This window comes from Sprattus sprattus (genome assembly GCF_963457725.1).
Source record: "Sprattus sprattus genome assembly, chromosome: 1".
NCBI lineage: Eukaryota > Metazoa > Chordata > Actinopteri > Clupeiformes > Clupeidae > Sprattus > Sprattus sprattus.
The window spans coordinates 35394731-35416848 of NC_137920.1; the positions used below are offsets into that span (position 1 = coordinate 35394731).

General features: G+C 47.1%; 1 protein-coding gene across 1 annotated transcript in view; it reads right to left on the reverse strand.

Annotated features, from left to right (window-relative positions):
* Positions 1-1259: 1259 nt before the first annotated feature.
* The window catches only part of glis2a (GLIS family zinc finger 2a), a 27422-nt gene continuing 6563 nt past the window's right edge, over positions 1260-22118 (reverse strand). The window contains exons 2-7 of the mRNA XM_080852096.1: positions 10128-10320; positions 8974-9113; positions 5366-5548; positions 3940-4073; positions 3409-3527; positions 1260-2991 (exon numbers count right to left, since the gene is read on the reverse strand). Of these exons, the coding sequence (XP_080708222.1) occupies positions 2282-2991; positions 3409-3527; positions 3940-4073; positions 5366-5548; positions 8974-9113; positions 10128-10296 (1455 nt within the window). The 5' untranslated portion in view covers positions 10297-10320 and the 3' untranslated portion in view covers positions 1260-2281. The remainder of the gene's footprint in view (positions 2992-3408; positions 3528-3939; positions 4074-5365; positions 5549-8973; positions 9114-10127; positions 10321-22118) is intronic.

A 22118-nucleotide genomic window follows, 5' to 3' on the forward strand; every position in this document is an offset into this window, starting at 1 on the left:
TCATCACAGAAATATAATAGAATGAACTCTGTCAGTTGATTGGCTGACAGACTCTATTCTAATGAAACAACTGAACAGCCACAATGGTGCAAAAAGAGAGGTGTGGACTTGGGAGTCCTTATCTTGACAGCTAGCATAGCCTGCATACTGCATTAAGTCAAATACTGCATAATCAATGACGCTCAACATGGATGGGAATCATTTGTTTGCTGTACAATCCGGGGGGAAACCGCACCCTGAAAGCCTAATGATAGGTAAACAAAGGTGTCTGTGTACAGAGTTTGAGATGAACACGCAAAATACCGGAATAGGTAGGTGACAGACTCCACCCCGCTTGAGGAGATTTGAAAGGGAGGGCCCCGAAACGGACCACTGACGTAAACCACCTGTTAAACATGGCTCACGTCCAACAATAGTCTATCAGTTCCGAAGCCCGTGGGCCGTATCCACCTAGATCTCTGGACGTAGCCGATGAGGGAAAACGGACCATCACGGGCAAATCTAGAGATGAGCTGGACTGGTATTGTCACCACTTAACCTTACCTTCTCTTTAATTATTATCTGTCAGTACGTGTTACCTAGAAATAACTTTAGTAGATCTAGCATCTTTCATGGAAGCCATGTTCCTTCACTCACATTTGTGTAGGAGAAGTAACATGGCCCAAGTCCTGCAGCTGTAGATAGGCCTATGGTCCCCTTTGTTACACTGCTAGTAATATGAATAGTATTTATCCTCTCAGTTTACATTTCACTTTTATTTCACAGATGTATCATGCTAAGCTAACGTTTGTTAAGTATGTGCAATAAGCAGCAATGCGATGATTGTCCACCAAGAGCTTCTTTTTGAGGCTTGTCTGAGTGCAAGAGAGAAATTGCTCTGCGGTCAGGTCGACTTCTACCTCTTGCGAAGAGGGCAACTGAAGCGGTAGGTTAAGTTATTGTCACAGACGAAAAAGCAAAGCATTTAACTCGGCTTCAAAACTTAAAGCTCATGGTCCGTTGCTGCTGTCTGCGCAGCCTGTCAGAAGTGTATCGGTTGCACCACACTATTGCATGGGGTTTGTCTTCTTAGAAATCACATACAAATATCATTTTCATATAAAGACTCAGAAGCCCCAACAATGTAATTCATATAAAAGAACATTTGAGATATGAGACGTTGAGGAGTTGCCTTTCGTCAGAAAAAAAACCTTTTAAAACAAACAAAAAAAAACGTATCTTTGTTGTTTGCTATGTCAAGACGTTGAGATCCTGTAAAACTGAAGAAAAAAAAACGGTTTCTGAACGGCATAAAGTGCAAAAGAATGCATCGACAGACAGCCTAAGGGGGCTGTGGAGTTGCTGGACTGTCAGGTTGATTGCCTCACAGAAGCACACTGAAATTTACGGACCCTCAGAAGCCACAGTTAGAGTTCTGGTTATTTGGAAATACGTCTGTATTCTGTCGCTAGTTTATTAATAACCTTGCAGTCCCTTACAATGCTTTTTTTTTGCGTTCCCTTGTGTTATTGTTGCATCCCCTCACTGTGAGGACTGCAAGAACAATGGTATTGCCACCAAATGGAGAAGTATTGGGAGGGAAAAGCAAAATTCGTTGCAAGGAAGGGCGAAGGTGTGTCAGAGTGATATGAAGAAAAAAAAACCTTTGTCCCATGATGGCCTATCAGGGTTTCTGTCGAAGTTCCATTGTAGACAAACAAGGCATCTGCCTTTCGAACAGTCTGACGTGTTGTAGCCCTCTCTCAGAACACAAGTTAGACAGAGCATATAATGATTGGCATCACTGTCGTCAACCTGCATGACAGTGTAAGCCTCATGACAGATGGCTTACAGTGAATCACACTTCCAGTCACCCCTCTGGAACTGGCTTATTGCCCACATGAGCTTTCTCTGTAGTTTTCAGATGCTTGTCCCTGGCAAGTTGACGCCAGAGGAAGCAACGTGTCGTTGGTCAAGACATGCTTATTACATAGGCCTCAGGTAGGAATGTTCAAGTAAACTGTCCCATAGCTTCCAAATCTCATTTCAAACTGTAGGGAATGAATAGGGTTATTTTGTTATAGCTTTCATTGAGAAGTAAAAAAAAAAAAAAAAAAAAAAAAAGAAGAATTATATCTATGAACCGTCGTAGGAATAGCGGAGAATTCGTCCCCTCCCGAAAATTTCTCAACACACTCAAGCACGTTTTGTTTCTCTCCTTCTCGCTCACATACAACCACACACAGACACGCGCGCACTCACTCACTCACACACAGTACCCTTTCCCGAAGGGCCCCACTGCTTAGCTGACAACCGCAGGCCTCAGCACCACCATCCCGGGTGGAATGACGACCCAGGACATGGGGTCGCGTCCAAAGCCTCCCTCTTCCTCTTCCCCGTCCTCTTCATCCATCCTCTCTTCCTCGTCATCTTCCTCCTCCCTGGCTCTCTTCCGGCCCCTGGCTCCTCGGGCCAGGAGGGGCCCCAGCCCCAGAGACGCCCCCGGGAACAGAGGGGAGAGCAGGTGCCCACCGTGGGACAGGCCAGGGTGAGAGGTCATCCGGCTCCCCAGCGCGCTCAGATCTAGAGGGCCCATGCTGGACAGGGGCAGAGAGGCCCCCCCTAGGCTGTGCAGGCCGTGACCAAGCAGGGCCGCCGCGGTGGCCGCAGCAGAACCCGGAAGGACGATGTGGGCCCCGGCAACGTAGGGCAGCTCGGGTGGAGGGGAGGAGTCCCCCTTGGACCTGATGCACCCTGAGGAGGCCACCAGGCGGCCGGCCTTGAGGAGGGCCTCCATCCCGGGCGAGGGGCTCTGCTCCTGGGCCACAAAGTGGCCGTGGGCCTTGATGTGCTTGCGCAGGGAGCTGGGGTCGGTGTAGCGCTTCAGGCAGCCCACCATCTTGCAGAAGTAGGGCTTGTCCACGTAGTGCGTGCGCGTGTGCTTGAAGCGGTCGCTGGAGTTGGAGTAGCGCTTGTTGCAGCCCTCGTAGGGGCAGATGTAGGGCTTCTCGCCTGGAGGACAGACAGAGAGAGTGGTGTGTGAAAGTATGTGACTGGATGTGTATGTGTGTTTGAATGCACTCAACAGTGTACAGCTATGTGTGTGTAGTTGTGAGTTCATCCATACTCACATATGTGTGTGTGTGTGTATACACTGGCCCATAAGTGTATGGGTGTATGTATGTTGTTGTATGTCCCCATTAGTGTATGGTTGGATAAGTGTGTGTGTGTGTGATGGTAAGTAGGGCTATCCTACCTCTGTGAGCGGCTGTGTGTGTGTGTGTGTGTGTGTGTGTGTGTGTGTGTGTGTGTGTGTGTGTGTGTGTGTGTGTGTGTGTGTGTGTGTGTGTGTGTGCGTTTGTGTGTGTGTGTGTGTGTGTGTGTGTGTGTGTGTGTATGTGTATGTGTGTGTGTGTATGGTTTTCCTACCTGTGTGTGAGCGGTTGTGTATTTTCAGGTTCTCCAGGCGTGAGAAGCTCTTGTTGCAGGTGGGGCAGTGGTGAGGCTTCTCGTTGGTGTGGGTGCGAACATGGATCAGCATTTTATACCTGAGTGACAACACAACACCCCGGATCAGTTCAGACACTGTTGTTGTTGTTGGACTCAACCAGATACAAAAGATAAACCAGAATTGCATAACATAAAAAAAGGATGTATTATCATTATTATTATTATTATTATTACAATTATTATTATTATATTATTGTTATTATTATTATAATTATGAATGTTGCTTTGGATACAAAGGGTCTATTAAGAATATGAACTTAGATTTACCAAACATCAAAGTCAAAATAAATAAAGTTCCTATGTTTTCTGCTACCAGTTTCTCTTAGAGGTAGGGCTAATGACCCAAACAAGTACAAAAACATACTTTTCAATACTGAATTTGACTCTGACCTCTGTCTTGTGTCATTAATAGTCAAATATGATATATTAACATTACGACTAAAACCTCACCTGGCATTAAAGCCACGCCCCCTGCGTGCACACCCCTCCCAGTGGCAACAGTACCCAGAATCCTTCTCAGGCTTCACATGAAAGTCATTAACGTGATCCACCAAGTCCTGCAGCGAGTCGAACAGCAGGCGGCACTATAGAGTCGGGCGAGAGACGGAGAGAACAACAGGAGGAGAGGAGAGGAGGGCGCGAGAAGGAGGGGCAGAGAAGAAAATTATGAACAATTTAGGTAGGTTTCCACATTTTGGTATAGTACGGCGATTTGGAAATGTACTTTTGGAAATCTTATTTATGATCATATCCCTGCATGACTACCAAGAACCAATGAAGTAATAAGTAAATATTTGTATCTCTGATGCATATGAGATCTACTTAGTCTAATTGGTAAGGAATGGGTTGCTTGTAATTATTAACGTAATAAGTAGAGGTACCCCCAGAGGATCAGCAAAGAGATGTGGAAATATACTGTGTTTTATCCACTGCCGAATTAAAACACTGAAGTCATTGAAACACTGAAGTCAAGTATTTTTATTTAACATGCATAGAGGCACTCCCAAAGTTAAAGCTGTTAACAGTTAGTGTTGGTGTTTTGTGCTGCTTTAACCACAAGAGGGCGTCTGGGTGTTCCTAGTAACCAGAGGTTTGCGACCTGGAGTGTGAAGGTTGGAGGCCTTGTTAGAATTGTTGGACTAGTTCGACTAATGTAAAATAAAAAAAATAAAAAATAGGCCCAGTTGCTTGTTTTGTATTTATTTTACTGATCAGAAGGCAAAAAATGTAAGTATGACAGAGGAAACATTCACTATTTGAGGTGGTAAATGTGTTGCTTTCTTGCTTTTTTGATATTTACTTCTGAACATGTTTTTTTTTTTCTGCATATGATTTCAAATCTTTCCATAAACTGGGCCAGACCAGACGCCTTGTGTCACCCTTGAGATTGTGCAATGGTGCCCTCGCCAGGACCTCACTTGACCCCGTGGTTTCAGCGGAGAAAATAAAGATTGCAAGATACTTCTAGGGAGGTAGCAGTTTTTTTTAACAAGGTCTTACTTACATACCACGACTATTTAGTGAGTGCTCTGGTTTCTGTATTTTTATACAGGTTAAGTAGGTGACCAGTGTTTTTCACAAACGCATATCACAGAAAAAGGTAGAGATATTGATATCAGGGGCAACAAGTCATGATAATCACATCCCAAATAACACAGACTGACTCCCAGCCCATTGTACATAGTATAGTACACTGAGTACACAGTTTAGATACAAGTACATACAAATAAAGTTAGCTGCCGGTCTCTGAGCTTGTTAGAACCACACACTTATAGTTGCACCACACTTTCTGCCTGTTTGACTAACGGCTTTCTCAGACCCTCACCATGCCCTCCTCTAATACCCCGATAGCCCTGTTACCCCTGTCCCCCCTCACCTTTCTCCAGCGGCAGCCCAGCTGCTCGTCTGATGAGGGCTCGGGCGACGTGCGCTTTTCCCCGTTCCGGCCAATGAACAGGGAGGAGGGGAGCTGAAAGCCGCCCCCTGCTCCAATCGGCAGGAAGAACTGGAAGCCCTGCGCTGAGGCTCCGCCCTCCAGGTAGTGTGCGTTTGCAGACTCCTGTGAGGTATGGAGAAGAGAGAGAGAGGGAGAGAGAGAGAGAGAGGGAGAGAAAGAGGGGGAGAGAGAGAGAGAGATGATGCACTGTTGGCAAATTAAATCAAAATGCCTTGCCTAACTCTGCAGAGAGAACAAGCCTAGACATATTCCCTTAAGTACGTACACGCACACACACACACAGAGTGTAGTCTACTTGGGGTATCTCCTGAAGCAGCTGAGAAAGCAGGCAAGAAGAGCTGTCTGTGTTTGTGCTAATGAGAATGACTCGCATGTCAGCAGCAGACACACCAAATGACACGAGGAGAATGACAGAAACAATGAAAGAAAGGGGGAGAAAGAAATAACAACAGGGTCGTGACCCATAGAGAGAGTGAGAGAGACAGGGATGACAAATAGCGACGGGCTTCACCAACGGAGGTTGCAGGGAGGAGCCGGCACAGACCGACCGTCCTGGCTTCAGCCACACGGCACTTATGGCCAGATCATGATCCGCAGAGAGGAGAGAGTGGGAGTGATGGAGGACAGGGCTCATAAATGGAGGGAAGCAGGGGAAGAGAGGATGGGGGGGGGGGGGTGGTGGACATAGCTTTCCCCCATATAGTCAGTGTTTAGAGTGTGCAGAGGGGGGAAAAAAGAACAGAGAGCATTTCAACACAAACGTCACCCGTGGATGGCAGCTTTTGCCCCTAAGCTAAGCAGGCCAAGGGTCAGGGCTTTGCTCTATGGAGAGCTGATTGGGGTGAACTCGGTTTTAGATGGAAATGAACTGTGAGTGACCTCTGTGGAAGAGTCATTTGGATTTGTAGAATGGAATTGAATGTAGGGGTTGAAAAGTAATGTAGTGAACCTTAGGCCTGGAGGTCCCTCACTCACCCTCTCTCTCTCCCTCTCTCTTTCTTTCTCTCCCTCCCTTTCTCTCTCTCTCTTGTTCATAGTGAAGGTTCAAATAGGAGCATCTTTATCAGTGTATAGTCTGTGTGTGCAGATATGGGGGTTGGCGGTGTCACTAAATGAGCTACACACCACAGATAGATGGTGAATTGAATTACAGATGGGCTGAATTGAGTTACTGGGCGTGAGGTCTGCACACGCCTAGCCTGTAACACCCCCCACCACCAACCACACACACACACACAACAGCTCCAGCTGTTTCTGATGCCTCAGCTGGTCCTAAACTTGAACTGTTTTTCAACAAACACTTGAAGAAACTTTCTGTGTTATAGGTGTAGTTTGCTGTTTATGTCCAGGGGAAAAAACACTCTCAACCTTGGTATTCATGTGTATTTTATGCAATTTGATTCTTCTTCTTCTTTGCTTTTTTACTATTTCTCTTAAACTTGAAGCCACATCTTGCCTTTAGATAACTGAACTGAACCCACACAAAATAAGTGGCAGGCAGCAATGTTAATGTAGCAGAAAATTCCTATAAGATGACAAATCTCCTGTTCCAACTACTCCTTCAATGTTGACAGTTCTTCCTAACTTGACCACCATAGGAGGCCACATCTTGCCTTTAGATAACTGAACTGAACCCACACAAAATAAGTGGCAGGCAGGGACCAGTGTCTCTTTGAAAGTTTCTTACTTGTTTTCCATGGATGAATGATGTTCTAAGGGTTCTCTATTTTAGCTGGCTTCAAAAATGTAAAACGATATGAGATACTTCAGCTTTAACGTGGATCATTAGAAGAACACAGTGCCGGGCCTCACTGGCAACCAATGTGCACGTGAGTTTGTGTGTCTTGTCCGTCGCATGTTCCAGTTTCTTTGCGGACAAAAGTGGCAAACAGCATGTCGCGGAGAATGCGCCCGGCGAGATTCGATTTGGTGTTCTAAATGAGCGGGCCAGCGGAGTGGGGGTGAATGGGCGTCAGTGCAGGGCGTGCGGCCCGCAGGAGCGCATGTGATAGCTAACGAGTTCTTATAGGGACACTAAGGCCCTCCGACGATGATTTGATTTTCCAACCCCTCCACCCCATGCTCTGGTCAGGCACGAGACGCTGACAGCTCGAGGAGACACACACAGCTTCTTTCTAACACACCCTCGGGTCTCAAGTCGCGGGGAATTAAGGCCGTAATTCATTCTGTCTCCTTTAACTCTCCACGAATTTAGGTGCTCGGGCCTAAGTTGGCGCAACTGCAGGTTACAGAGTTGAGCGTATTACGAATCAATTTGACAGAATAAAAGGACACCCCTTCAGTTCCACAGTTTTTCAAAAGAAAACTAAAGGTTCTCAAAACCTAAAAACTGCATAGAATCTTTTACAGAAAGTGTGTCTTCAAGAAAAATATACACTTGATTCGGCTTCAATATTTAATGCAGAATATATGTGAACTATGTAAGGGATAATGTATAGAACGCAGGTCCTTATCGGAAAATAAGTCCCGACAGGGTGAACCTGACACCGATGCGAAGCGGAGGTGTCTTGCTTCGCCCTGAAGGGACTTATTTTCCGATAAGGACCCGTGTTCTATACATTATCCCGCTTATTATACGGGTACTTGCAAAAAAAAATATATAACTTAACACAGTGTGTCTTTTTACAATGTATTTGTTACTATACGTAGTGTTAAAAAGCAGAGAAATAGTTCGCCGAAGACGTTGAACTTCAAAGACGTTGAACATTCTTTAGAACACAGCTGCTCAACCGTCCGCTGAAACTCCATTGATAAGTCACCGGAATACTTGAGGAGTGCTACGAAAGACGTGAATCAGAGGCAAAAAGGCACAGCGGTCATTATATGCAGGTCATTATATGAAAATAAGTACCTGCGAACGTTGGGGATGGCCCATTCAAATCAACGGGGCTTTTTGTTTCTGAAGAGCCGTATAATAATTAAATTTAAATGCCAGAGCCAATAGTTTCAGGAAGGAACATGGAGGGAAACATTTCAAAAAAATATTGCTTTCCAACTCTATTTTAGTTGCCATGTTTAGGTTCTCAAGTTCATTTTTTGAGAGACCTTTTTTTTCTGTTAGTCCAAATAAGGACAAGCTATGTAGATTTTAAAATGCAGGTGATAACATCCAGTCATTGGCTCACGTCATCCTTCAACTAGGGTCACGACCCCTCAAACACCCCTGGAGTGTGTGATTATGAAGACACATGTCCCTGAATATGCACGTCAAAAGCTTGCATATGTAATTCAATACTTTTTTTATGCTATCCATGCTATTTTCAGATAGGCTTTTAAATCATTGGATTTGGAATGAACCCTTTGAAAAACACACACCACATCTGTCTACTGAATGGCTCAAGCATGCCTTCTGAGGGGAAGGTGAATTGAAACAAATACTATGTGAATATCTGTGATGGCTGCAACAGCCCTGTAGTAGGAGAGTGCACGATACAGATTATACGTACTGTATGTGCTGTCTACACCCTGGGTATATTCACCATAGAGACTATATCTGCTGTCCATACCCTGGGAAGGTAGGAGTGCATCGCTGCCCCATTGGAGTGGGTGTCGATGGGGGAGGGAGGCGCTGAGCTGTGTCGGGAGGTCAGGTCCATGGCAGGGGGGGTCTGGGGCTCCTGTTTAGCCTGGGGTGACACAGGCACACCTGGAACACAGATAGGAGGAGGGGCAGGAGAAAGAAAGGGGGATTAAAGGGGTTTTGAAGGTAAAGAATGCCCAAGTAGGAATTCCTATCTCCCAGGTGGACACACACACACACACACACAGAATGTTTCGGCCAAATGTGTTCCAACTCAACTCCCCCTGTGCTGGAGTTCTTAACCCACTATCTCCATTGCTATCTCTGGCTGCTTGACTGCTCTTTAACATTTATACCCACATAGCGGCTGATTTCACCCATTTTCCCTGTCATGTGCACATATGTCCGTAACTCCTCTCTTTCTGCTCTGTGGAAACTAAACCGATGTCCTTTAAGTTTAAAATGTTGCTTATGATTTTGTGACGTCACGTCTAAGTGAGACTATCACTGGCCCGATCAGGTAGAGGTCAGCGCTGGGCCGCAGAGAGAGAGAGAGAGAGAGAGAGAGAGAGAGAGAGAGAGAGAGAGAGAGAGAGAGAGAGAAAGACAAAGAGAGTAGGTAATTAAATCATACTGGCGACCATAGTGGTTAGGTGCGCTCACACGGTCACCCGAAACAATAGCCTGTTTTATGCCACGTCTGTTATTTACAGACGTCATGATGAGGGAACCCTACAATTAAGAATTCCATTGCACTGTGCAAAGTCTGTCTGTGTTCCCTAGGTAAGTCATGTGCATTACCTTAGGACCGGCTTAGGGTAATGTGCTACCTATGGAACATAGGGCCTCTGGGGAATGTGCATATGCGGTATATATATGGTCACCTAAAAGCGTGGATGTGTTTTTACAAACAAACAGAATTTCTAAATGATAAAAAGATGGATTTTTTAAATGATGGAGTCCCTAATGAATAGCCGTTAAAGGTTGAAGGTGTTGTATTGGGATGAAGGTCCACTGGTTCATCTTCAGAGTGATACTTCAGAAATGAGAACCTTCTACCAAGAAGGTTTTTTTTAGCGCACCCACGTGTTGTTGTGAACATGTCATGTGATCACACATGTGCTGGTGCTCCCAGCTGACCTGTGGGCGGTGAGGAGGAGGGCATGGGCGTGATGACGCTCTTGTCGTTAGCCGTGCGGACCTGGCGGGCACGGGTGGCATGGAGGGGGGCGCAGATGGACATCCTCTGCGGTGCCCGGTCTCGGCCCGATGGCAGCTTCAGGTCCAGCGGTTCATCCAATGACAGCATGGCAGTGGCACGTGCTCCGCACACCTGTGGTCAGAGAACCAATGAGAAAGACTGTTACTGCCGTGCCACTTCATGACAGTCAGTCAGGTTAGCCTTGATGCAGCCATTAAATTCAGGTCAGACTGTAAGTCCCTCTTATATATTTATACTAGCAAACATCAAACCCTGTGACTGTCCAAAAACAAATTTCCTATTTGGACTGAAAACATTCATCCCTTCCATATTATTTATAGCCAAGAATATATGGTCACACTTTGTTTACAATAATAAATCCATCTCTGACACAAAAGAACCCTGTCAAACGCTAACATCACCACCCAAGCCCAGGGTGAGCCATGTCTCTTTCTGTCCCTCCCATACACACGTAAGGGGCTGATGGAAAAAATTGCTAAATATATGTCCAGCAACTGTTACTCATTTACATGTCTTTCTGCTAGTCACGCTCGCACACACACACGCTCGCATACTCTCACGCTAACTTTCTGTGGGATGCTGCGCAGGGTGGTTAGCTCCCCTCTTTCTCTTTTTCCCTCTCTCTCTGTCTCCTGTGACCTTTGTGCATACACACATGTGCACACACACACACACACACACACACACACACACACACACACACACACACACACACACACACACACACACACACACAGGAATGTGAGCCATATCAGACCAGATGGCCTGCTTTCTGTGCCCCCCTCGGCCCTAGTAACTTCTCATCCTAGATGTCATGAAATTCACACACACACACACACACACACACACACACACACACACACCCACAGTTTGACACAGATTCAGATTTCTATTATGTATGCCATTACACATAATGCAACACTGACAAACGCATAGCATCAGTACCACCACAGCACATGCAGCATGCCAGACATGCAAGACTTAAACCACTGCCTTGCTGTGTAAAGGCCTCTCTGCCTGCCCGCCTCCTTCCCTCTCCCTGTCTGTGACACACATACACAATCACATCCAAACGCTCTCCTCTCACACACACTCACAAACTCTCTCTCTCTCTCGCTCTCTCACACACTCACAAACTCCATTTCTCTCTCTCTCTAATATACACACACACACACACAAACACACACACACACACTCCCACACACACACTCCCACACACACACACACTCACTCGCAAACTCTCTGTCACACACATGAACACATATACACACACTCAGTCCTAATGAAGAGCGGTGGTTGGGGAATCTGGCCTGTATCTACATGCAGCCCCAGTGTCTGTGTCTGCGAGCCATGGGTGGAACTCCAGGTCACAAAGTTCATTAACCCATTACCGCAAACAAAGACCTGCAGGCCCACAACAAGAGACGGGAGGAGAGGTGAGGAGAGGAGAGATAACAGGAGGAGGAGGAACGAATAAGATTCACTCACGCGGACCCCGAGTCTTCCAGAAAGTTCCTGCTATAGGGGCCCTGCGGAGCCGAGATGTTTACACTGAAGAAGCCATTCTGGACCGTAAACCACAAATGCCTGTGAGTCACGATGGAGTTGTACAAACAGCCCACCGCAAAAAGCATATTTCTCTGAGCTACACATTCCTCTGGACTGTCAACTAGGGACTGCTGCGGACACATTCAGACATAAAATACACTCTCAGTTTGCAGAAACTTGGGTCTACTCGTGTTTTGTTTTTTTCAAAAACTAAATGTAAACAATTATATTTCATGGTCTTTTTTTTCCAGAAAAAATGTTAATGTAGCTGAGTGGCTAAAGGTGCTACGCCCATGAAGGATGGCGGACATAGCAGAAGTGCTCGACGCAAACAGGCTCTCGCTCAGAGACGCCTCCGCACTCAGTCAGAGTTACACCCTGGCTCCTGAAAAGTCTGCCTTGTTTGTCCCATCTAGCCTTTCTTTCCTCCTTTCTCTTTCAACCCCTCAGCCTTTCTCTCTTTTATACTCTTCCACTCCCTCCCTCTATCCTTCTGTCTGTCTTATTTTAATTCCCTTGCTCTCTCCCTTTTTCTCTGTTTCTTTCCATCATTCAGTCTCTTTCTCTTCTCATCCTTCTGTCTTTTTCCCTCCATCCTTTCCCCTTACTCTTTTTCTCTCCTTTCTCTTTTCTTTCCCTCTCCCTCTCTCTCTCTCTCTTTCCAGCGGAAACTCCCCTCAGTGCAGGAACGCAGACGGCGCCCCCACTCAGCCCTGTGGCCCCCGTCCTGGCAGCCACTCCCTGGCAAGGGCTCCCCCTCCTCCGCCTCCTCTCTCTCTCTTCTCTCTCTCTCTCTCTTTCCCCACCCTCCTTTTCCCGGCCTGTCTCTCTTCTTCTCCTCCCTCTGATGGATTCTCTCCCTCAGTCAATTCTCCCCTTCTCTTTTTATTTTCATTCTCTCTCTCTCTTTCTTTCTGTCTCTCTCTCTATTTCCACATAACCTAGCCTAGAGTTTTGGACCCTTTTCGCACTGGTCTGTTTGTGATTTAGCTAGCTAGCGGCAGTGTTTTTACTTTAGGCTAATAGGGCTACAGAGTGCTAATAGCATGTATTTGTGTGTGCATTGTCTTTTTGTGCGTGAATTTGTGCATAATATATCTATATGTATACTGTATGCATGTATCTGTGTGTATTTCTGTGTGTTACGTTTGAGGCGGGGGGTTAGGAGGGCAGGGTCAGGCTGGTGGAGTGGTGATGGTTGTGAGCTGGTTGGGGTGGGGGGTGGTGGGGCATAGAGGAGGGGGGGGGGGAGGGGGGGGGGGGGGGGGTCGGTGGAGTTGACCTCACAGGGACTTCCGCACCCAGGCGTGGGGTCAGGTTGTCTTTGTGCCGACAGCTTGCCGCTTTGAAAGGAATCTTTGTCCCCCCGCGGGGCAAACACAGCCTGGAACAGTTTGGTGTGTGCTTGGAAGTGGAGGGGCAGGAGAGGGTGGGTGGGGGGGCAAATGTGGAGGGTGCCAGGGGGTCTGAATGAGACGTTTGTATCCCTACAAACACCCCCCACCCTCAACACCACTACCCCCCCAACACAGACATATATATACACACATACACGTACACACAGCCCCCCCCCCCCACCCATGTACTCACACACATTCTCCATTCCAGAGTTCAAAGCACATTGGAGGATGATGGCGGTGGGAGATAGAGAGAGATAGTGGGAAAGCGAGAGAGAAAGAGAAAGAGAGAATAGTTGAGATGTTTCATTTGTCATCGAGCGCTTGCCCTGATTCTGCCCAGGGGCCAGGAAGAGGGTGGTAGGGCCTCAGTGGGAGTCCTCTCAAAAGACAATTTAATTTGTTTTTCATCTCTCTCTCCCTCCCTCTTTTCCTCTCTCTCATTCCCTCGCTCTTTCCCTCTGTCTCTTTCTAACTCTCTGTCTGTCAGACACACCCACAAACACACACACACATACAGCAAGCCACGTTTCCCCAAGTGGCCTCTTCAGATAATCATCATTAAGATGAACACAGTTGATGCCGACCCCAGATCCCCAACAGAGATGTTGAACTAAGGAGCTATCACAGACTTATCACAGATCTCAGATCAGATCTCCACAGTAACCCTGCAAAGAGCTTCTCCATCTTATCTCCCCAAACCCCCCCTCCCCCCCCAAAAAAAAAAAAAACATTAGGAGAAAAAGGGAGCTTCTTCCTTCACTCCGAACTATGCAAGGAGAACAGTCTAGAACGCACTGCATAAGGCTCTCATCCAATCTAGACAGTTCAAGATAAAACTGTTAAAGATTCTGGATTGTATTCTTCCCCCTCCTTATTCCTTTGCGAAGAGCCCCTCTGGTTTTTTGGTTGCTCAGGCTGTGAACATATGAGGGAAGAAGCAGCTCAACTCTTCGCCACAGTACAGGCTGTGCTGAGAGACTTACAGCATGCCAGGCCACCAGTGCGGCTTTGCATTCCACTGTGAGCTCACAGCCGCTCACACATGCTGGCCATGCAGAGAGATGGTGCTCGCTCTCTCACACACACACTCGCATACACACACACATGCACATGAGCAAAAACACACAGGGTGAGCACAATGTGCACATACTTCAAGGTGTAGTCTGCGATTGGAATATCAGAGAATTTTTATTGAATTCAGCAAGTTAATCTGCTCGGTTCTCTAGCTGTCCGTTCAGTATTTGCTCTATAAAAAAAAAAATTATAATCCGGTGTTCGCAAACAGTCCTGGCTCTGAAAATGGGAAACAAACACAGTGGCTCGGACGGAGCCATAAACAAGGAGAACAGCTTTAGAAACACGGAGGGGAGGGGTGTCATTTGATTGGCTTTTGAGCATAAATATTAACAACCTTGAGCAAAAACTAATTGTGGATTGCATCTTTATGCATAGATACAAGCTGTACGAGTGCAGGCACACACACACACACACACACACACACACAATGAGACACATATAGCCAAACACACTCACATGTAAACACAACTACTCACAGACAGACTTACATTTCTGCATTTAATGTGTGTATATAAACGTTCAGGCGGAAAGGACACTGGATCATTTTAAAGGCCTGTGCCCACACACACACAAACACACACACACACACACACACACACACACACACACACACACACACACACACACACAAACATACCTCAGCACAAACATGCTCCATGGAACTACACATATAAAGAAAAGAGCTGGCACACACAACTATGGAAACACACACATATACCAAAACCAGATATATGGAGAGATATGCATGCACACTTACAAACACACACACACATACACATGGAGAAATATACACACAAATGCACGTACACTCACAAAGACAAACATACTCTCATACACAGTCAGCCAAAAATATGCATGCGCAGACACACACACACACACATTTACACTCACACAAACACACACACCTCCCTGGGCCTCTTTCTTCCCCTCAGTGACCTCCCATTGGGCAGAATGCCCAGGCACTGATCCCTACCTCCCTGGCCCTCTCTCTCTCACACACACACACACACACACACACACACACACACACACACACACACACACACACACACACACACACACACACACACACATATACACACACACGCACATACACACGTACCCAAACCACAGCCTCTGTGGACACCCTGCTGCTAACACACACACGGACACACACACACAGTCTCATTCGACATCCCCCTCAACACAAACACACAAAAACTGATATATCTATGCACAGATGCACAAACATACACAGTTAAACCACACACACAGCACACACACACACTCTGCGGCTCCACCGCCCCTCACCCAAGCTACCATATAGCACACACACCCTTCTCTCTCACTCTTCTCTCTCTCCCTCATGCACACATACTCACACACCCGACTCACTCTCTCTCACACTCAAACACCCTACTCACACCCTTCTCTCTCTCTCTCTGTCTCACACACACACGCTGCATATGCGTCACACTCCCTCAGATGAGAGACTCTTTCCTGCCTCCCTGCCTGCACCCCAGCCAGCTGCCGCCCGCCCGCCTTCTCACACAGGAAACCTCCGTTTCCACGACGCCCTGAGCTGGCCTCCCTCTCTCCTTCCCTCTCTCCTCCACCTCCTCTCCTCCCTCACACTCTTCTCTCTCTCCTCCTCTTCTTCTTCCCTGCCTCTTTCTCTCTCTCCTTCCCTCTCTTCTCCACCTACTCTCCTCTCCTCCCTCACTCTTCTCTCTCTCTCTCCTCCCTCACACTCTTCTCTCTCTCTCCTTCCCGCTCTCTCCTCTGTTTTTCCAGTCTTTTCCTTTGCCGACCCACTACTGTCTCCAGCCAACCCCAACCCCCACTGCCCCTATCCTTCTGTCTCTCACTCTCCCTCTCACTCCCTTTTTTCTATCCCTCCCTGTGAGTTTTTATCCTCTTTTATTTTTCTTCTCTAAGATCCCATGCTTGAGGACACAGGCAGCCATACCTCACTCGCTCTCATTCGTTTCTCTCACTCCTTCATTGGCTTTCGCTGTGTGCTCTTTCTCTTGCTCTTTTTTCTGTTCTTCCTTTTTTCTTGACTCTCTCTCTCCATTTTTCCAAACTTTCCTTTCCCATCGAAGCCACATGCCTCCCGTGGGCCATTATATAACCGCCGAGTGTTTTGTGTGTGTGTGTGTGTGTGTTTCGTGTATGTTGGGCAACTAGTCCGGACGGCTTCAGTGGCTCGGAGACGGGGTGGAAGAGAAGCACAGTGAGACAGACAGAAAGAACAAGAGGGAAGGATGGAGAGAGTGAAGAAGAAACAGGGAGGAGAGAGAGAGAGAGAGGGAGAGGGAGAAACAGACAGCCATAAAAAAAACACTAGCAGAGAAGAAGCAACAGACGAGAGACAGACAGAGAGAAAGAGAGACAGACAGAGAAGGCAACAGACAAAGAGAGAACAAGAAACAGAGATGTACAGACAGAATGTGTGTGTGTTTGTGTGTGTGTGTGTGTGTGTGTGTGTGTGTGTGTGTGTGTGTGTGTGTGTGTGTGTGTGTGTGTGTGTGTGTGAGAAGGTGAAAAATCAAACGAGCAGACACCTGTCAGCCACCCGGTGTAAAACTCTTTTTTTACGGGTTCCAGTTTTTACACACTGCCTGTGGCCACACAGCTGTAGGCCTGCCTGGCCCTCCTCCGCTCTCACACACACACTCACACTTAATCACACACACACTCACACCACATACACTCTCACTCTCACTCTCACCTTATCACACACACACACTCACTCTCACCTAATCACACACACACACACACTCACTTAATCACACACACTCACACACACACCCACTCACACCACTTACACTCTCACTCTAACTCTCACCTTATCAAACACACACACAAACACACACCTTACACTCACACTCTCACCTTATCACAGACCACTTACACTCTCACTCTCACTCCAGACACTGAGCCAAGAGAGACATTCTGCCGCACACACAAACACACACACGCATGCAGGCATGCACGCACACACGCACGCACACACACACACACACACACACACACGCACGGCACGGGAGAGCCGAAAGGAGCGGTGCTGGGAAAACAAGGGCACGGACACCTCCACATCTTCACCATCACCATCATCTCACAGAGATTATTGTAATTCTCCGCACACAGCACATTGTTCCCTTCCCCTGCTCCCCAGTCTGGGGGCTGAGCTTGACCACCGGGCTCCCTACCAACACAAATAGGTAGGATCACGTAGGAGCGCTGGCTCTTGGCTCCTACCGCTTGGCCCTGGAGTCGATTTAAAAGTTTAATTAAGCCAAGTTGCGGGTTGGCCCCTGGACAGATTTCTGATATTTTAACCGTGTACGTGCCAGCGGACTCCCTGCGCTCTCTGAAACAATGGCCTCCCAAATATACTCCTGATAGACCTCACACTGAAAGAAGAGAGGGCCCCCACCTACAGAAGAGGGGCTTTTATACACAGGGCTATTTGGGATGCTGCTTGCCTTTAACTTCTCACAAAACTTTTGTGACACTATAAAACCGACTTGGTATTCTTGAAATGTAAGCAGTGCTCGCTGTGATTTGATAAGTGAGAATTAATGATTCATAACTAATAGAATATGAGAGAGAGTGCGTTATCAGATTTAACATCATGGCTGTGAAGCCAGAACCAAAGTCAAGTTTTGCATGTTATCGGAAGACAGAAAGAACAAGAGTGAACAGTGGGCCTATGCGTGAGTATGTGTGTGTGCGTTTGTGTGTTTGTGTGTGTGTGTGACAGAGAGAAAGAGAGAGAGAGGGCAAAACAGCAAGTATAGCAGTGAGTTGTATGTTGGAATGCGTGTATGTGTGTGTGTGTATGAGTGTGTGTGTGTGAGTGTGTGTGTGTGTGTGTGAGTTTGTGTGTGTGTGCGTGTGTGCGTAGTGTGAGCAGCTCTGAGTAACAGCAGTGGGCCAGTGAAGCGGCTGGTGGCTGTAAGTCGTGGCCTTCTGCTGACAGATTAATGCCCCTAGGGAGGCTTAATCTGGGCGCACACGGGCCTCATGTCACCATAGCGACCCACACTGTACTTTAAAAGAGATACACACACGCACACACACTGGCTATTCACACATTGGAAAAGGCATAAAATACACCACTAAGCCCACTCATTCAGACTGTAGTCTTATTTAGGAAATACACACACACACACACTCTCTCTCACACACACACACACACACAAACACACAAGGGCACCACACACAAACACACAAGGACACCACACACACACAAACACACAAGGGCAACACACACACACACACACACAAAATATAGTTGTCCATTTCCTGTGCCTTTTTCTCGATGAGCTAAACTTGGTGTTGAATGGCCAAAATAACGAGGCAACATTTGTGACAGAAAAAAAGGATAAGTGGATACTTGTGAAGCACAGGGGTGACTAATCTCTCTAAGGAATGTACGGCCACCGCAGCCATAAATGTAGATGTGTTTAACTATTATCACCAGCTGTGACATCAGAATCAATGTCCTCCTCCGCTCCTTTTCACCCGCAACTCTCTCTTTCTCTCCTCTCTCCCTCTATCTCCCCTCCTTCTCTTGCTCTCTCTTCCTATCTCTCTCTCCCTCTATCTCCTTTCCTTTTCTTGCTCTCTCTTCCTATCTCTCTCTCTCTATCTCTCCCCCTCTATCTCCCCTCCTTCTCTTGCTCTCTCTTCCTATCTCTCTCTCTCCCTCTATCTCCCCTCCTTCTCTGACTCTCTCTTCCTATCTCTCTCTCTATATATCTCTCCCCTCCTTCTCTGGCTCTCTCTTCCTATCTCTTCCTATCTCTCTCTCTCTCCCTCTATCTACCCTCCTTCTCTTGCTCTCTCTTCCTATCTCTCTCTCTCTCCCTCTATCTCCCCTCCTTCTCTTGCTCTCTCTTCCTATCTCTCTCTCCCTCTATCTCCTTTCCTTTTCTTGCTCTCTCTTCCTATCTCTCTCTCTCTATCTCTCCCCCTCTATCTCCCCTCCTTCTCTTGCTCTCTCTTCCTATCTCTCTCTCTCCCTCTATCTCCCCTCCTTCTCTGGCTCTCTCTTCCTATCTCTTCCTATCTCTCTCTCTCTCCCTCTATCTACCCTCTTTCTCTTGCTCTCTCTTCCTATCTCTCTCTCTCTCTATCTATCTACCCTCCTTCTCTTGCTCTCTCTTCCTATCTCTCTCTCTATCTATCTATCTACCCTCCTTCTCTTGCTCTCTCTTTACCCATATCTCTCTCTCCCTCTATCTCTTGTATTGATTTTGTGTCTTTCTTGAGTCTCAGGGACCATCCACACGAAAACAAAATATTTTGAAAACAACATTGCTCATCTGCATTCACACAGATTTGCAAAAACTAGTGAAAATGCTGTTGTCAGCTAGATACATACCTTGCGTAACCTATGTGGCGAGTTGCTTATTGATTATTAGTTGCTTAGTTGATTGATTATTAGTTATTCATTTTTATCAAAGAAATGGCACTAAGAGAGTCAAGCTAAATCCTATACAGTTGTCAACATCAGCAAAAGGTGGTTTAGGCAAACAGAATTTCATATGCTACTTATATATTACACTAACCCAATCACAGCTTTGATCACTGATGTTACTGATAGACTGCGTCCTCCTCGTATAAACAGAACACATTGGTTGATTACCGTGATGTGTCTCACCATCAAAGATAGATGTTGTACTCATTGCCACGGAGAACATGTTGAAAGCTTAAGATAGCAGAGCTCAGACTGAAGCTTCACAGAGAGCGAAGCATGCCTTGATTAAATTGGGGTCGTGTCGACACATTTTCGGGCCTTCAAAAACGCTGTTGTTGTGTGTGTGTGTGTGTGTGTGTGTGTGTGTGTGTGTGTGTGCGTGTACTAAAAGGCCAAAACACACGAAAACTTTTTCAGTTTTCACAAAACAAAAACTCAGTTTTCACCACTGTCGTGTGGACGGCCCCTCAGACTTGCATAAGGAGGAGGGACAGAACAGCTGGGGTTTACTGTCATGACTCTCCAGCGCCAAACTCCCAGAACCCCCAGCTGTCAGACCGGCTCCTGAGGAGCAGTGTGTGGGGTTGACCTGACCCGCACTACACAGAGCCACACGAGAGAGAGAGAAAGAAAGAGTGAGAGAGAGGAGAAGACAAGACAGTGGGCACTGCTGTGGGCAGTGGCAGTCTTGGCACACTGAGTGCCCCAGGCGAGCGCACAGTTTTGCACCCGCTCCATTAAACTGTGTACTGGGGTAGTGCAGTGGATTTCCCTCTGTTAATCTGGCTGTAAGTTTTCAAAAGTAGTGTTGAAGAGAATGGGCTCCTCTGTTAAAATAACCCATCTATGACTTAACAATGTTATTTAGTCAGTCTCCCTTAGAAGACCTAGATCAGCCTAGCTTCACATTTACACGGTCAGTATGTTTCCCTTTGGGAAATTGAGAATCGAAGCCCTATCTCCTCACTGGCTGTGTCTGTGTCTCTGTCTACCTCTCTTTCGCTCGCTCTCTGTCACACGCTCTTTCTTCCCCTTGCCTCGGTCTGTCTTTCTCTCTTCGTCTCCCTCTCTCTCTCTCTCTCTCTCTTTCTCTCTCTGTCTCTCTCTCTCTCTCTCTCTCTTTCTCTCTCTCTCTCTTTCTCTCTCTGTCTCTCTCTCTCTTTCTCTCTCTCTCTCTGTCTCTCTCGCTCTTTCTCTCTCTGTCTCTCTCTCTCTCTCTCTCTCTCTCTTTCTCTCCCTTTCTCCCTCTCTCTCTCCAGCTGTAGTGTGTGGGCCAGAGGCTGCCAGTGAAAGATACTCCTCACAAAGTTTGTGTGCACTCCTCCCTTTATTTTCCCCCTTCTCTTGCGTCTTCTCCTTTCCTCGGAAGCCCCCCTCTCCCCCCCCCTCCCCCCGCCTTCTCACACATAAACACACACACACGCACTCAGTCACACACACTCACACGCACGCACACACACACACGCAGATACACCACAGCGCCACCACCGCGCCCACACGTGTAGTGATGCAATCCTCACCCTCCAGCCTGCAATCGCTGGGCCTGGCGTTTCTCAGCAGAACACATGAGGAGAGAAAAAGACAGACAGAGAGAGAGAGAGAGAGAGAGACACATGAGAGAAAAAGATAGACAGAGAGAGAGAGAGAGAGACACACATGAGGAGAAAAAAAGACAGACAGAGAGAGAGAGAGACATGGGGAGACAGAGAGAGGAGGGGAGGAAGGGATAAATGGAAAAAAGGACAGGAAGCCGCCTCTCTTTCTTTTTCAATTTCTTTTTTACAGTTCTGGTGTTTCTTTCTTTCATTGTTGGAAGTGTGAATGGCCAGTGAAGAACGCTTTTTTTTTTCACGCGATGACTTGTTGCTCTGAGATGAGATGAGATGAGAGCGCGTTGGTTCAGCCCGGCTGAACGGGTGAGTCCACCTCAGGCCAGATGTGGGGGGGCTCGAGCCGGAGCTGATGGCCTTGGCCGGGACTAATTGGTAGAATCTGCTGCAACACACTGTGGAATGTGTTGTCGTGAGGGGTCTGGGCGACAGAGATGGAGGGAGGGAGAGAAAGAGTGTGTGTGAGAGAGAGAGAGAGAGAGAGAGAGAGAGAAGGAGAGAGAAGGAGAGAGAAGGGGGGGAGAGAGAGAGAGAGAGGGAGAGAGTCCTGAGAGCTAAAATCCTTTCAGATGCTGTTGGCTGTGGATCAACAGAAGGAATTAACCCTTCGCAAGAATGCCTCCCTTCTCTTTCATTCTTTCTTACAATCTTTCTTTCTCTCTCTCTTTCTATTGTCCTTTCACTCTTTCATTAAACTCTGTATCAGTCCCTGGACGGACTGTTTTCCACCCTCTCAAGCTGCAGGTATGTAAACACAGAGTTGAAAAAGACCGACAGGGAGAGACAGAGAGAGAGAGAGAGAGA